The 15,737-nt window shown below is 32.7% G+C and overlaps 1 protein-coding gene across 1 annotated transcript in view; it reads left to right on the forward strand.

The window, feature by feature from the left end:
• Window positions 1-557: 557 nt before the first annotated feature.
• Window positions 558-15,737, forward strand: part of LOC106663321 (synaptic vesicle membrane protein VAT-1 homolog-like) — a 65,704-nt gene continuing 50,524 nt past the window's right edge. Inside the window, exon 1 of the mRNA XM_014388067.2 lies at window positions 558-778. Coding sequence (XP_014243553.1) covers window positions 615-778 — 164 coding nt within the window. The 5' untranslated portion in view covers window positions 558-614. The remainder of the gene's footprint in view (window positions 779-15,737) is intronic.

Consider the following 15,737-nt stretch of genomic DNA (forward strand, 5'->3'; position numbering starts at 1 on the left):
AAGTTAGCATAAAGAAGGACGTCTAAAGAAAACGAAAAAGCTAAAACTTCTCTCTCAAGTCTTTATTTGTGTAAAGATAAACTTGGGTAATTGGGCTGACTCGTAAGTCATAAAGTGAGCAAGTCACACTGACGTACGAGTTTGACAATTCCAGACCCGCATTTTGTCCCATTTTTAGACATAAATAAATTAAACGATCTAAATTGATGAGAAAATATAACATATTGTGCACACAAAAAAAAACAGCATCGTTATGATTTACATTTTAGAATCTTGTTAATTGCCTCCTGAGAATTTTGCAGGGAGTGAGATGGGAGAGGATCTGTTTGCACAAAACTGTCTGAAAAGTTTTGATCTGGATTAGCGTGGGATTGAAGGAAACATGAGGAGCTAGGAAACGTAAGAAAACAAAATATAACTTGTCCGATGGATAAAAGAGTAAAGACCTCCGCAGTTAAGACGTCACTTAATAAAATGGTAATAAAATTGGCGCTTTTTATTAAATGGATTGAAGGCGGGGGCGGCAGAGAAGAAAAGTGGGGGCTGCACACTGTGGTGGGGATCGTCAGGACCTCCACCTGTTACATTCGAAAGGAAGAAGCGGAAGGAAGAACATGTCCCAGGAACAGGAAACACCGACGGAGGCGATGGCCGATGGCGAGAAGGAGATGAGGGCCGTCGTCCTCACCGCCTTCGGTGGTCTCAAATTCGTCCGGGTGCAGAAGAAGCCCGAACCGACTCCCGCCCAGGGCGAACTCCTCATCAGAGTCAAAGCTTGGTATGTACAATATGTTTGCGGTTTGCGTCCAGTCCGGGGACGTCTTCGCCGACGAGCGTCCGGCCGGTGTCCCGGGTGTGGCAACGATCGATAACAGTCCTAACCGGTTGAAAATTCTATTTCCGGTATGACGTCTCGGAAAAAGGGTTCGGTCGAAAAACCATACCTCCTTCTGTATATCATCGATCTTCTGTCATCCGATTCTTCGGGTACGTCCACACCTTCACCCCATCCCAAAGGGTCTTCCATATGTTTCAGGATCCGATTAATTTTGACCCAGTCGATAAATTACGTCTGTCTCCAACTCTCATATATTTTCATACTGTGAATAAACAAATTTTCTTTCTTGTACTCATCTTGTAAATGTTGATGGCCAAAGACTCTTTCACTGATAAGGAATAACATTTTTTTACGGCTTATCAATTTTCTAAACTACTTTATGCAAGTTCGCTTCGGTATTTAAAAAAAAATAAAAATAAACGCTATCTGTAAGAAAAAGGAAAATTCAAAATAAAGAAATTTTTGAGTGTGGAGAGGGTGGATTGATGCTGAGGGAGGATATCATTCTTTGACCTTCCTTCGACAATTTGTTTGTTCTGATGATGAAGATAGTTCTGAAGCGAATCGGTCATTTTTCCCCAGGCGAGATATAGAAAAAATAAACCTGGTATTTTTCCTCTATGGTAATGGTTCTTTCTCTTGCGTTTAATTACGTTCAATGCTCGAGTTGCGGCGCATTTCTGGTTCACCATATGGTAAATTTGCCATACGAAGCACAGACCATTGAACCATGCGTGAACCGTTTGTTTCTAGACAAAAAGAAATACCAAAGATTAGTATATTTCTTCATTAAAAAAAATAAAATAAAAATTCTTCCCCCTCCCTGCTGATCCAAAAATAAAATTTTCTATTGTTTATTTAAAAAAAAGGAAATATCCAATTGGTACTAAAAGGGATGAATTTGAAATTGCAATGAAACGATAACGCTACGGTTCATAAATGTTTCATCTAAGGCAAATAAACATCGTGCATGGTTTGTTTAATTAATTTTATTGACAAGTATGGTAGGCGACTGTGTAAAGGCGGAGTTGGATATTGAACGGCCGTGAGTCATCTGCAATTCCAGACGGTTCGGAGTTTCGTGATGCGTCTAAAAATGGATCAGAGCCGAGTGGATCACCATTCTTCGACGAGTGCGCGTTTTTCGTCTTATGCTCGAAGGGGCGGAGATGTACCACGATCGACAACGGACACTCTCTGTCTTGAATTATCCTGTTTTTCCGGCTTTGGAATTCGTTTTTGTAATCTGATGTAAAATTTGTAGAAAATTTTTTTTTTTCAAAGGAATGGGAAAACTGCAGTTTCATAGAAATTGTCAAGAAATTTGTCAATCCTGCCCAGGTTTTTTTTAAACAATTAAACCCATTCATCAATGTCCCTAGTTAAACTAGCAAGAAAACTAGAAAAGTTGGTCGATTTTACTGGAACTTTTTTTTGTGATACTAGGACGAAAAAGATTAGACACGTATACGAGAGTTCATGCCAATTGGCCCCCCAGGAGCCGAGAAACAATAAATTTTGCGTAATTTACTTAGTTTTTCAAAACAAATTTTTCTGCCATTGGTTTTGCTTGTATTATATACTATCCGATTTATTTACTTTTTAAATCAAGTACAAGGAAATAATACGCAGTTTTAGATAAGAATCGATGCATAAAAAGTTTCAAAAACGATATGACGCTCTCAGTAAACTAAGCCATAAAATTAATTTTTTTTGGAAAAAAATCGGATTCGTATTAATCACCCTGTAAAAATCTAAAATTTTAATTTTCATTAAAAACAAAAAAATAGACATTTTTCAGCTGGATCTAGGGGCAATTTTCATCTTTGATGCTCGGTGTTCCACTTAAAAATTCATAACCCCCTCTGGATTTTATGCAAATTCTATGTTATTACAAGAGTTGGACAGCGGAACCTCTCTCCTTTTAGACTCTAATCTAAAGAAGGTTTAGATTTTATGCCATTACATGTAAAATAAGATAGGAAAATTAGGGTTGAAATCGATAAAAACCCTTCAAACGTTTTATTTTTACTTTCGGTTGTAATTTATTATCGGAGATTAGGTTTGCGATATTAAGCACCGTTTATAATGTTCTAAGTTGCTTTAAAGTGTCATATGTATCATTGGATTCGTTTCAAAGTTGTAAGCTTCAAGTTCAAAGAAATTTTTTAAAAGTTTTTTTGTAAAAAATCAAAGGCTTAGGAAGACTGAAAATCTGTGAAAAAATTATGTTTTGATTTTACTGAAAATTGTATTGGGGGGGGGGGACAAAAAGAATATTAAATTTGTTCCTTGCTAAAATGATATTTTAACCTACATTCCTAAGTCAATCGGTCACAAATTAAGTATTTCAATACCTGCAAGCATAACTGGAAGGAAAATGGGTAAAAAAATTAATAAACCAATTTGAGTTAATTTTAAGTATATTTTAAAGCCCTTATTTACGCATTTTCATAGCAAATAAAAAATAAACATATTCGGGGTTTTTCTCTGGCATCCGGTGTTACCTTTACAAAAATTATAACTCCTGTTGGTTTTTTTCCAAATTTAACTTTCTTACAAGCGTAGAAAAAGATATAGCAATTCTTTTATGCTGTATCAATAATTTTTAGATTTTATCAAAATTGTCAGTGAGAAATATAATGATGAAATCGATAAAAATCTCTCAAATGCGATTGAGCCTTGCCAAGTTTTATATCTTCGGTTGTAATTTATTATCGGAGATTAGGTTTGATTTTAATAAGTTTTTTTAACAATAATCTAAGTTGCTATAAAGTGTCATTTTGATCTTTGGATCCGTTTCAAAGCTATATTTTTTAATGTTTTTTGGAGAAAAAAAATCGAAGGCCTAGGAAGTCTGAAAATCTGTAAAAAAACTATTTTTTGATTTTACCAAAAATTTGTATTCAGGGTTTTTTAGGCTGGAAAAAAACGAATATCAAATTTGTTCCTTGCTAAAATGATATTTTAACCTACTTTGCTAAGTCGCTCGGTCACAAATTAAGTATTTCAATACCCAAGATACCCATACTATGGCTAGCTGCAAGCATAACCTTAAACAAAGTAGGGAAAATACATTTTTTTAAATTACGAAACAATTCGGGTTCGTTTTAACTATTTTATTATTTTTTTAACCAATTTTCGTAGGAATCAAACACAGTTTTGGGTTTCACGAGGGCCATTGTTTTCTCCTGTGTCCTGTGGTTCCACTTAAAAAATCCATAATTCCCCTGAATCTCACCAAAATTCAATGCTATTACAAGAGTTGTAAAGCGCAGTTTCCCTCTTTTCATGCTGTGTCAACAATGTTTAGATTTTATGTCATTAAAAGTGAGAAAAATAAGGATGAAAACAACAACAACCTATCAAACGTTTTATTTGTTATTTTCGGTTTACTTTAACCCATAAGCTTAAGAAATCCATACTGTGGTCGGCTGTAAGTTATGAAAAGCATAACTTTATTCGAAAATTCATGATTTATATTTTGTACAGATAAGTGTTAATTCCTTCCCAGCAACGAACAAAGTTGTGTTTAAGGTCAAGTTCGTTCCAGTTTAATATTTTATTTAGCGTCATCGGTAAAAAAAAGAAAGAAAAATCGGTTTGTTTGGCTCAAGGATCATTCAATGATTCATGAATAGATTTGTATTGTGAAGCGGGATGTTTTGCAAGGCGCCAGACAGGCAACCCGGTTCGATTTGGAAGATTTCCCAACGTTTTATTCGCCCCGGTCTGTAATGATTTTCTTTATTTCGCTTCGAGTTATTAATTGTCGTGTACCACTAGGGAAAACTAATGTGAACTTCGTGATATAAAGACCGTCGAAGGAAAGATCGAGCCGATCAAAATATTTAAAGTCGATTAATTGTTATGTCAAACTTTCCCGTCCATTTTGTATTGCTTAAACGAAACTAGTTCAATCTAAGTTTGACCCACTTGCGTCCTTATTAGTTTAATAACGATCAAAATAAAGTCAAGCAGGCAAAAAATCCCTTGGTCTTCTTCAGTCGTCTCACAGGGTGCCGTTGTTCTTGTTGACGTCTCGGTTCGATATTCTGATGCCCTTGGAGACGAGATTTGTCCTTTTATGAGTGTTCTCTGTCTTTAGTGAGGTCCGGATGAAAGGAAAAACTTAGGAGATGGAATGAAATATAAGCATAGAAAGTTCCTGGAAAACTTCCTGTATATTTGATATTTTTTCTTAGACATAAATTAATTAGACTCTTAGAAGACCGTATAAAAATTAATGGAAATTAGAATTAATAATTATATACAATTAAATATTAAAATAAACGCTCTTTATTTTCTCTTCCTGTATATTCTCTTCTTTTAATCTGAGAATTTTTCAAAATCATAGAATTGGTTTGTATTTAAAATACCCCAAGAAAATTAACTACAAGCAAAGTTAGAAGTTTAAAATTGAACATAAAAACAAATGATTTTTCAATTAATTCGGGATTTTTTTAAATATAAACCAGTTATTTTAAAATTTAAAAAATCTCGAATTAATAGAATCACTTCTTTTTATATTTAGCTTTATATAATTATATCTCAAATTAAAATAAGAAATCTTTTATTTTTATAGTCTATATAATGTAACTTTAAATTTTAATGGTTACTAATTTTTATATAGTCTTAGAGCTCAATTATTTTATGTTTTAAAACATTCGCAAATATACATATATTTTTCTTTGTATGCGTATATTTCATACCATTTTCTAAGTTTCTTTAATCGTTTAAAGAAAAAGTCATTTCGAAATTTAAAAAAAAGGATAATTTGACGATGATAAAAGGGGTATTATTATTAATTATTAAATTAACTAATTATTTTATGTTTGTAAAAAACCTAAAATAAACATGAATTTTACTTTCTATACTTATATTTCATACGATCTCCCAAGTTTTTTAAATCTTTTAAAGAATGGGTTAATTTGAAATAAAAAAGGTTAATTTGACGTTTAAAAAAATTAATTTTCAGTTAAAAAAGGAGTAATTTGATAGAAAAGCCCAATTATTTTATGTGTTTAAAAAACCTCGCATATACAGAAATTTTAATTTCAATGCTTACATTTCGTAAGATCTAATTTAAAAAAAAAATGTTTTCAAAGAAAGGTTTAACTTTAAATTTAAAAGGGTTGATATGAAGTCAAAAAATGTTAATTTTAAATTTGAAAAAGGTGAATTTGAAGTTAAAAAAACGTTAATTCGTAGTTAAAAAAAGTTAATTTGACAGAAAAGGAGTTATTTTGAAGTTCGAAATAGTTCATTTATAATAAAAAGGCGAATCGGAAGTTAACCGTGGTTAATTTAGAATTAAAAACAGTGAATTTGAAATTTTAAAAAAAGGTTAATTTGTTGTTATAAGGTTTACTTTGACAGAAAAAAGGGTTAATTTGGAGTTAAAAATCGTTAATTTGTAATAAAAAGGCGAATTGGAAGTTAAACTTGGTTAATTTTAAATTTAAAAAAGGTTAAGTTAAAATTTAAAAAGTTTAATTTGTGGTTAAAAAATGTTAATTTGAAATTAAAAATGGTTAATTTGTAATAAAAAGGCGAATTGGAAGTTAAACTTGGTTAATTTTAAATTTAAAAAAAGGTTAAGTTAAAATTAAAAAAGTTTAATTTGTGGTTAAAAAATGTTAATTTGAAATTTAAAATGGTTAATTTGTAATAAAAAGGTGAATTGTAAGTTAAATATGGTTAATTTAAAATTCAAAACAGTTAATTTGAAGTTAACAATGGTTAATTTGTAGTAAAAAAGGGATAATTTGACAGAAAAAAGGGCTACTTTGAGGTTAAAAGTGATTAATTTGTAATTTAAAGAAAACGCAAATTGGTAGTTAAATATGGTTATTTTGAAATTAAAAAGGTTAATTTAACGTTTAAAAAAATTAATTCGAAGTTAAAAAGGGTTAAATTGACAGAAAAGGAGTTACTTTCAAGTTCGAAATGGTTAATTTATAATAAAAAGTCGAATTGGAATTTAAACGCGGTTAATTTGTAATTAAAAAGAGTGAATTTGAAATTTAAAATAAGTAATTTGAAATTAAAAAAGGTTAATTTGTTGTTATAATGTTTACTTTGACAGAAAAAAAGGGTTAAATTGGAGTTAAAAATCGTTAATTTATAATAAAAAAGCTTATTGGAAGTTAAACGTGGTTAATTTGAAATTAAACAAAGGTTAATTTTAAGTTTAAAAAGTTTAATTTGTAGTTAAAAAATGTTAATTTGAAGTTAAAAATGGTTAATTTGTAATAGAAAGGTAAATTGTAAGTTAAAGATGGTTAATTTACAAATAAAAACAGTTAATTTGAAGTTAAAAATGGTTAATTTCTAATAAAAAAGGGATAGTTTGACAGAAAAAAAGGGCTACTTTGAAGTTAAATGTGATTAATTTGTAATTTAAAGAAAACGCGAATTGGTAGTTAAACGTGGCTAATTTGAAATTAAAAACGAGAAAAAGCTATACATATACACTCTGTTCAGAAAATTTACAGTATAATGTGTAATAATGAAACAAATTTTAACGCTGAGTAAAAAAAAACGATTTTAAAGTTTAAAATGTTGCATTGGTTCACATGAATTTCTTGTTTAAAACTAGATAGAAGATTAAGCGGTTTCCTGTTTACTGCCGACATGTTTATGGAATATAATAAGCTTTAATCCAGTTTTGTGTTTATATTGATTAGCTGGTCAATTCGTTACTCTGAGTTTTTTACTCGGTCATTCGATAACCGTGGATCCAATAAACATGTCTGTGGCATTTAGAGAATGAAATGTTAATTTATTTTTACGAAGTCGCTAATAATTTAGTTCATGTCTGTTTTCATTTGTTTGTTCCAGTCATATTCTAAAACAAACAAAATATCGAACAATTCTTTATGAAGGATGACCATTCTGCAGCTATCTGAGAGGACAAGAGTTTTAAACCCCTAAAACACAATATGAAGTCTTAAGTTATCTGAAAAATTGCCCTCTAAATGCTATCCTTATATATTTTTTCACGGAGTACCGTAATATTTTCTCCAAGCTGCTTCACCTATTTGAAAACTATTTCTAACTTTGATTCAGTATCTCGCACGTGAGCTCACTGAGCATTTTCACAATAACGTGAATTTTCTCTTTTCTTCAATAGCGTTTCTCTTTCCTCTTCCGACAATAGAATATCACACTGCTGATAGTTCCATTGATAAACTTATCCTACGCTTCAAAACGATTATAATTTTAATTTATCCATAGTAATAAGAAAATAAAATTAGAAAACAAAACAAACCCCTTTACTTACTTACCCAAACCATAAATCCCAACTATCAATTTGGATTTCGTGCTCGGTATAGCCTGGTCATATATGGATGCGGGATGAGTGAATTCGGAACCAATATGTGACCCAATGCTCCATCACGAGATATGAACAGGTTTGTGATAACCCATGCGTTAACGTTGTGTCCCCCAAGGTAACATCCTAGGTCCTCCTGTACTCAATTAACAACAGTTCTAAATTACCTGGTGGTACAGCTACCTTTCCTCCCAATCTTGTCATCTCCCCAACCTTGAAACCATCTATACTGGAGGCAAAACATTCTTCCTCCTCCCTACGACGGTGCTGTAGTTGCTTACTGACTTTGAAACCCAACACCAGAGAAAAAGACTATTTGGTCGGCGGTCTGAAACACAATGTACATAGACAGACCTAACAGTCCAAGATAGCCCGAAAAATAGTTTTCTAGTTTCTACTATTCAAACCTACCTCAACATTACTTTCTTCCATGACCTTGCAAGAACCAGATACCTTGAAAGTCCGTTCCACGCCTTCCACCCATAGTAATCCAATTGCAACCCACCTTCCTCCCAAAAAAAATAATCCTACTAGAAGAATCGAAAGGATGCCATGAGCCCGTTGGTATGGTGTAAAAACTGAGTAAAATTTTGGATCATCACCAGTGTGTATGATTAATTGATGTAACAAGTAACAGCCATAGTGTAAATAACATATTTACTTACGTATTGTAATTTTATTACAGGTGTATGTAAAAAAAATCTATTGTTGGAAGTCTGAATATTGACATTTTGAAGATTTATCGTTCGTTCTCTTCGTTGGTTACGTGCCACCCTGCCAGTCACGTATTTGAATATTTGGGTTTTTTGCCCGGGTTTACCGCAGGTCGTTAATTTACTTTTATTTAACCGCAGTTCAATTGCTTTCTAGACGTCATCCTAGATTTATAACTTGAGATGAAACTCAATAAAATGGGGCTCGAGACAGTTATCCTTCTCTCCTTGTAAAACCGTTGCAATTCCGGAATCCTATTTACGTTTGGCCGGGATTGCAAGAGAGACTTTCATTTCTCCTGGGAACGCATTAAACCAAATAGATCAAAATTGAGGGCTGGCCGGTTTGAATTATTCCGCCCACTTTTGAATGTGAGTAAATTTTTAGAAAGAAAATTTGTATAATTATACACAAACATTTTACCATTTTATTAATTTAAAAAAGACATATACACGTTGTTATAATCAAGAGTTTTCAAGTCCGTGTCTTAACTCATACAACGATGACTCACAGGTGACGCAATTAACTCAGGTAACTAGATTGCTATTTACATCTCGCCCTCCCAGGTCACATTTTCGGTGGGATAAAGTGACAACTTGTTGCTGTGAAAACACAACAAGAATTCTTTGTTCAAAACATTATTCCGGGACTTAAAAGTCTCCTAAAATAAATATGAATACAACGTATTTACAAAAGATTCACGGCGTCCGATTACAAAAATATACAACGCTTACAATTTATAACCTTGTAAGCCTGGAGAGGGAAAAAACGTATTAGGAGCACTCTCCATAATTGTGATGAGATCAATATTTTTTGAGTTTAGGGTCATTACAGCTTTTTCTATAAAATTAACCGTTTTTAACTTCAAATTAACACTTTATTTGAACTCAACCCTTTTTAACTTCAATTTAACAGTTTTTAATTTAAATTAACCTTTTTAAACTTTCAATTCCCATATTTGTTTTCAAATTAACCTTTCTTATGCTTTCTTATGTTCAAATTAAATTAATCCACATATGTTTATCGGTTATAATTGACCTTAATTATTCCAATTAAGCCATTTTAATTGCGAATTAATTTTCTTAATTTCAAATTAACCCGTTTTACGTTCAACTTAGCCGTTTCACAATCAAATGAATCTTTTTTAACTTCAAATAAACCTTTTGAATTTCAAACTAACGTTTTACTCTAAGCTTTTTCATTTCATATAAAAATTGTTTAACTTCAAATTAAACTTTTTCATTTAAAATTAATTTTTTAAACTTCAAATCAATTCAAATTAATTTTTTAAACTTCAAATTAACCTTTTTTTATTTAAAATTAATTTTTTAAACTTCAAATCAATTCAAATTAACTGTTTAAACTTCAAATTAATCTTTTTAATTTCAAATTAACTTTTTAAAAATAAAAATTAACTATTTTCACTTCAAATTAATTTTTTAATTTCAAATTACAATGATTTAACTTCAAATTAACCTTTTAATTTCAAATTACAATGGTTTAGCTTCAAATTAACCTTTTTAATTTCAAATTACAATGGTTTAACTTCAAATTAACCTTTTTAAATACAAATTAATTTTAAAAACTTCAAATCAACCCTTTTTAACTTCAAATTAATTTTTTTTAAACTTCATATTAACTTTCTTAATTTAGAATGAACTCTTTTTTAAGTTCAAATGATGCTTTTCTAAATTTAAAATTCACCTTTCTTACATTCAAATTCACCCTTTTTAATTTCTAATTAGCCTGCTTATAATTTCACATAAACCTTTTGTAACTTCAAATAAACTTTTTTCATTTGAAATTAGCTGTTTTAACATTAAATTAACTTTTTCTTTAATGCATTAAAAACAACATAGTAGTCGGTACGAAATAGCAGCATGTGAAGTAAAATTCCTCTTGAATTGCAATTTTTTCAAAAGATAAAATAATTGGTTTATTAGAAGACACTATGAAAATTAATTGCAATTAAAATTAAAAAGTAAAATTAAATTCATATAAAAATAAATAATTCTTATTTTGGTTTGATATAAAGTTATATAAAGTGAATGTAAAAACCAATTATACTTATATTCATTTGAAATTAGAAAATCATAATTTGAAGTTAAAAAGGGTTAATTTGACGGAAAAATAGCCATAATGCAACATCAAAAAAGGAAAGTGGAGTTACTTGAACCTTGAGGGCCTCCAGGAGTGAGGGAATTTTAAATTTAATTACATGCATGGATAGTTATACTTTATGTACCATACAAAGAAGGTCTGATTGCGTCCAAATTTTTATTATACATTAACCATTGTTGTGACCCTTATTGGCAGTTTTAAAAAAAACGATAAAAGGCGATATACCGTTACTGTTCTCGGACATGCGAGGTGATAGTCGGTATCATACCAGTATTTCGACACAGCCGTGTTTTTGTAATATGAAGTTTGAAATTTGTAAATTTAATTAATCGGTTTTTATGCGTTCACGGCGTCAGTTGAACAAATGAATAATTATTTTTGAGCTTTTAACGGGACATGATTAACGAGGTGTGATGCTGAATACCTAACTGCGTTGGCAGTTTGTATAGTTACAGAACGAGATATGTCAGTTTAAAATGCTTTTTACACTGGCTTAATTTTCATCTTCAATTTACATCAAACTTCTGCACAACTGAGTTTCTGACAGCGGTTTATCCTTCTTTGAAGATCCCCTTTGGAGGCTTCTTTCTTATTCGTTTTATCTTGACTTTTGACCTCTCGTTAATTTTAATAATAGGGTTATAAAAAATAATGATAGGAATGAGCAGTATCTAAGGTTTTTATGAATAACCGGCTCAATAAAGATTTCAATTAATTCCGAGGGAAAAAAATATGACGTTTTCTTAAAAAATTAGGCCCCCTATAAAATTTAACAGTGGAAATACATAAGAAAGGAAGAATAACTACGACAGCAATCCACTGAGAGGGTAAAACTTAACGGAATTATTTAAAAAAAGCCAATTTGTACGGGCTTTTAACAAAAGATGTGATAAAAATGGTTTTACTGGAGAAATCCTGATATCCGTGGATGATCGTCTATAATGTTTTATCTCTCTTTTATAGTACATTTACAACTGTATAATAAACTGACAAATAAATAAAAAGACTATGATAAAACAATTTAGTTGTGTAGTCTTGAGAGAAGGCATTCAGTTGTGACACTGCCATATAGTTATTATAGGTCTTGTCACCACTCGTTATCACTGATGAGGTCACGGAGCCACCGGCGCTTCAGTCGGTGTTAAGGACTCTCAGGAAGTGAGGCTGATGAAAACTGGGTAGAGTGATGTGTGGAGGTCATGGTGAAAGTTAAGCCACCTCTGGTTTTGGACTGAATGGGTTGGATTTCATAGGTATTGGATGTTTTGGCTGTTCATGTCGCTTTGAGTAGTGTGTTATAGATTAGTCTTCGTCATTCAGGTATATTTGTAGATTTGATTTGTTTTGTTGCAAGAATTGCTTCTTTAGCCGAGACTCAAGGCCGATAAGGTGGGACTGTAGGTAATGTAGATGCCTGTTAATTTTTGATCGTAGGGTTGCAGGATCGTCTGCAAGTGTGAAAGGAAACTACTGGGAACCTTAAGGATGTCAGCTGTATATATTGAGTAAGGGATAGGACCATGGATGCTATCTTCGTAGACGTCATCCCCCCCCCAACGTGGGAAGAACGGTACGTCACCGAGAAGCAACGGTCGACAAGGACTAAAGGATAGGATCTCTGTGATTGTATACTGCAGTATCGTGTGCAAATATAAACAGTGAAATATTAAGATGATTTGGGATGTGAGCAGTAGGTATATATCACGTAAGGTATAGGACTGAAGATACCATCTTGAGGGACCTCCTGCCTGGACACGATAACGGTTGAGTGGGGCAGTAGTAGGTAGGATGATGCCTTTCAGTTTTCTCAGCACCCCGATATATCAGAATTGATCGAATGCTTGCGCAACGTACAGAAATACAGTCGGGCAGTACTGCTTAACTTTTTTAAAGTGATGATCTTTCCTCTCAAAAGACAGGATTGTTGTCCAATGGTTTATTGGGTTTCCGGATCATGATACTTGACACAAATATCCCGGAGTGTTTTTTGAACTGGAAAAGAACTATCACGAGTTACTGATGGTTGTTCTGTGAATTCTGAACTTTACTGAGCACACTTGAAAAGATGTACGATCTGCAATCACAAAGTTCTCAAGCTTCCAGCCAGATCGAGGTATGGCACTGCCACATTCACCATATAGACCTGAAACCTGTGTATTATTAATACTTGTTTCGATCCAAAGCTCAGTTTGTTTATTTTGAAAAAATTTTCGACTAGGCGTATGTCGAAATCGCAGTGTATGGCTGTTGAATTTAACTATTATTTTTATAGTGAAAAAAATAGAAATAATGATTTTTTGTTGAAAAGGGTTAATTTTTTGAACACCCCAAAGTTGGCATAGTGGAAAAGTTAAAAAATCTTCATGGAATCTCTTGTCACACCCGCCTTATAGTCCTGACCTATCTTATGACTTCTTTCGATGGCCCATTCATACATTCAAGTTAAAAAATATACGTGCAGAAGGTTAATTGGAATGAGAAACGCTAAATACATCCCCAAAATTTCTTGCTGAAGAAATGAAAGGTAGATACAAAATTAATTGTCATGTTTTCATAAATCAAGCGTGTCCAAGACAAAAAATGTCCTTTCTTTAGTACCGCTTTCTATGGCCTGGAAATCAAATGGGGAAGCGTTTTCCCTCGGGAAAGTGAGAACCTGCCGAAAGGAATTTTTTCTTTTGAAAGCTGCGTTTTCCCGTGCTAGAAGCTGTTGAACAATTTGTATATAAATCATAACGGAAAACCATCACAGAATTATATCGATTTCAGTCAACTTCAACCCTTTTTGAAACCCATTTTTGGAAAGGATGTTCGAACTGGAGCATTTTCATCATGAACGAACGTTGTCATAAATTTTTTTATCTATCATTTGGTCTGCGATATGAAACTATCCTATGAAGTTGGCTCGCAACGGCAGAGGTTATATCAACCCTCGGGGTGCCGGTGTTTTCGAAAAAAAGCCCATTTGTAAGTATGTCGGGTTCGAATGCAGGGCCGTCGGATTCGAACCCGGGGCCTTTACCTTACAGTGACGAGCGCCGTGTCAACGCCTAAACCGTTGCGGGCACCGAGGCGCCCTCTGAAGTATGTTAGTTTTCCGATTTTTATGTCCTTTCTGCAATATTGTAAAGAGAGCTTAACCCTTTCTTGTCTATCGTTGCCTCAGGGCAACGCCAAATCTAGCAAATTTGCTAAAGCTCATATAATCCCATGTGTTTAGGACGGATGCAGTGCTTTTCCTTCAATGTTTCACCTCGTGTATTGGCAACACTCCTATTTTGGCTCCAATCTTAAATCTCTATCTTGGAATCTTCTATCTCCAACGTGGCTACCCATCATATATGCCAAGCATAAAATTTTTCATATATAGCTTATAATTCAACCCTTTTGTTTTAGAGCAATGCCAAATTTACCAAAGTTGTTCAAGGTTAGGAGGAAATCCCGTTACTTTAGGGCGGGCGTATGTTTTCTCTTCTGTACTGGCAACACTGATTTATTTGGCACCGATCAAACTTTCAATCCCCAAACTTACGTGATTTCCTAACCTTTTAACGGAACTGCTGAAATCAATGCTGGGTGTTGCTGGTTCCTTACTGAAGATGGCGCAATGCCGAAACGCGTTTGAGTAGTTCAACAAACCCTTAAATGAAGACGGATCCGATAAGTGACTCAATTCAATTGCCGGTTCAGCAAAAATTGCTAAAGTTCATCATTCTCTAAGACACCACTAGGCCATAAAGGGTTAAATGACTTCCAAAACTGACAGTAATCTTTTGAAAAATGCGTCGGCAGCAATCAACCCATTTTACAAAACGTGCAAACGCTGATGAATTTACTACAGCCCATTTAATTTTAATTAACGACAAAATGAAATTATTTCCGTTTTCATGAATCCTTTTTATTAGTGAGTCAAGCTTAATTTTCTAATATTACTTAAACAGAGTAATATCGATTTTAACTAATGAATTAGAACGGGCATAAGTATCGCCGTCGGAAAAAAGCCACTATTCACTTTTACGCTAAATTCTTGTTTTAATTTTTAATGACTTGTCTAAAAACCAACCACGGATGTCGTAAAGTCAGTGATTAATTATTTTCCCTTTATTCTGATGAGGTTCAGGCGAGGGCTTGTCACGGGTAGATTGATGAACTAAAAATGCTTTCACTCTCTTAAAAGAAACAAGACAAGAAAGCAACCCAATAATAAGACTTTATTGATAAGAAAATTTTTGGGCTGGTTTAATTTTTTAATAGAAATATCCTCATTGTTGTTCTGGCTGTTCTAAGATCACTTTTTAAAATATCGATGCCTGTTTCAAATTAAAATAAGCTTTTGTTGGATTGAAAACTTATTTTTGTGTGATAGTAGGTCGAAAAATATTTGACGTGACACTTGTATTTTGTTTTTAATGTTTCCTCTAGGACCATAAAGAATTAGAAAAAACTTACCAAATTTCTGAAAATTTTTGGTAGATTTCAATCTGATTTTCTTACTTATAATAGCATACAAGTTTACCGCTGACAGAGAGAAAGAATAGAAATTCAACATTCCAAGTGTTATCATAAATTTATTAGAGTTCGTGGTCCGATTGACCGAATAACTTCTTTCAATTAATTAATCTTTCTGTAAGGTCTTGGTTGAGATAAAAAAGTCAGTGTCACGAGCGGGATTCGAACCCACGACCTTCGGCTAAATACGCCGCTGCTCTACCACTGGATCTGTTTCAT

Source organism: Cimex lectularius, unplaced genomic scaffold, assembly GCF_000648675.2.
Source record: "Cimex lectularius strain Harlan isolate CLEC.00 unplaced genomic scaffold, Clec_2.1 scaffold195, whole genome shotgun sequence".
Classification (NCBI taxonomy): domain Eukaryota; kingdom Metazoa; phylum Arthropoda; class Insecta; order Hemiptera; family Cimicidae; genus Cimex; species Cimex lectularius.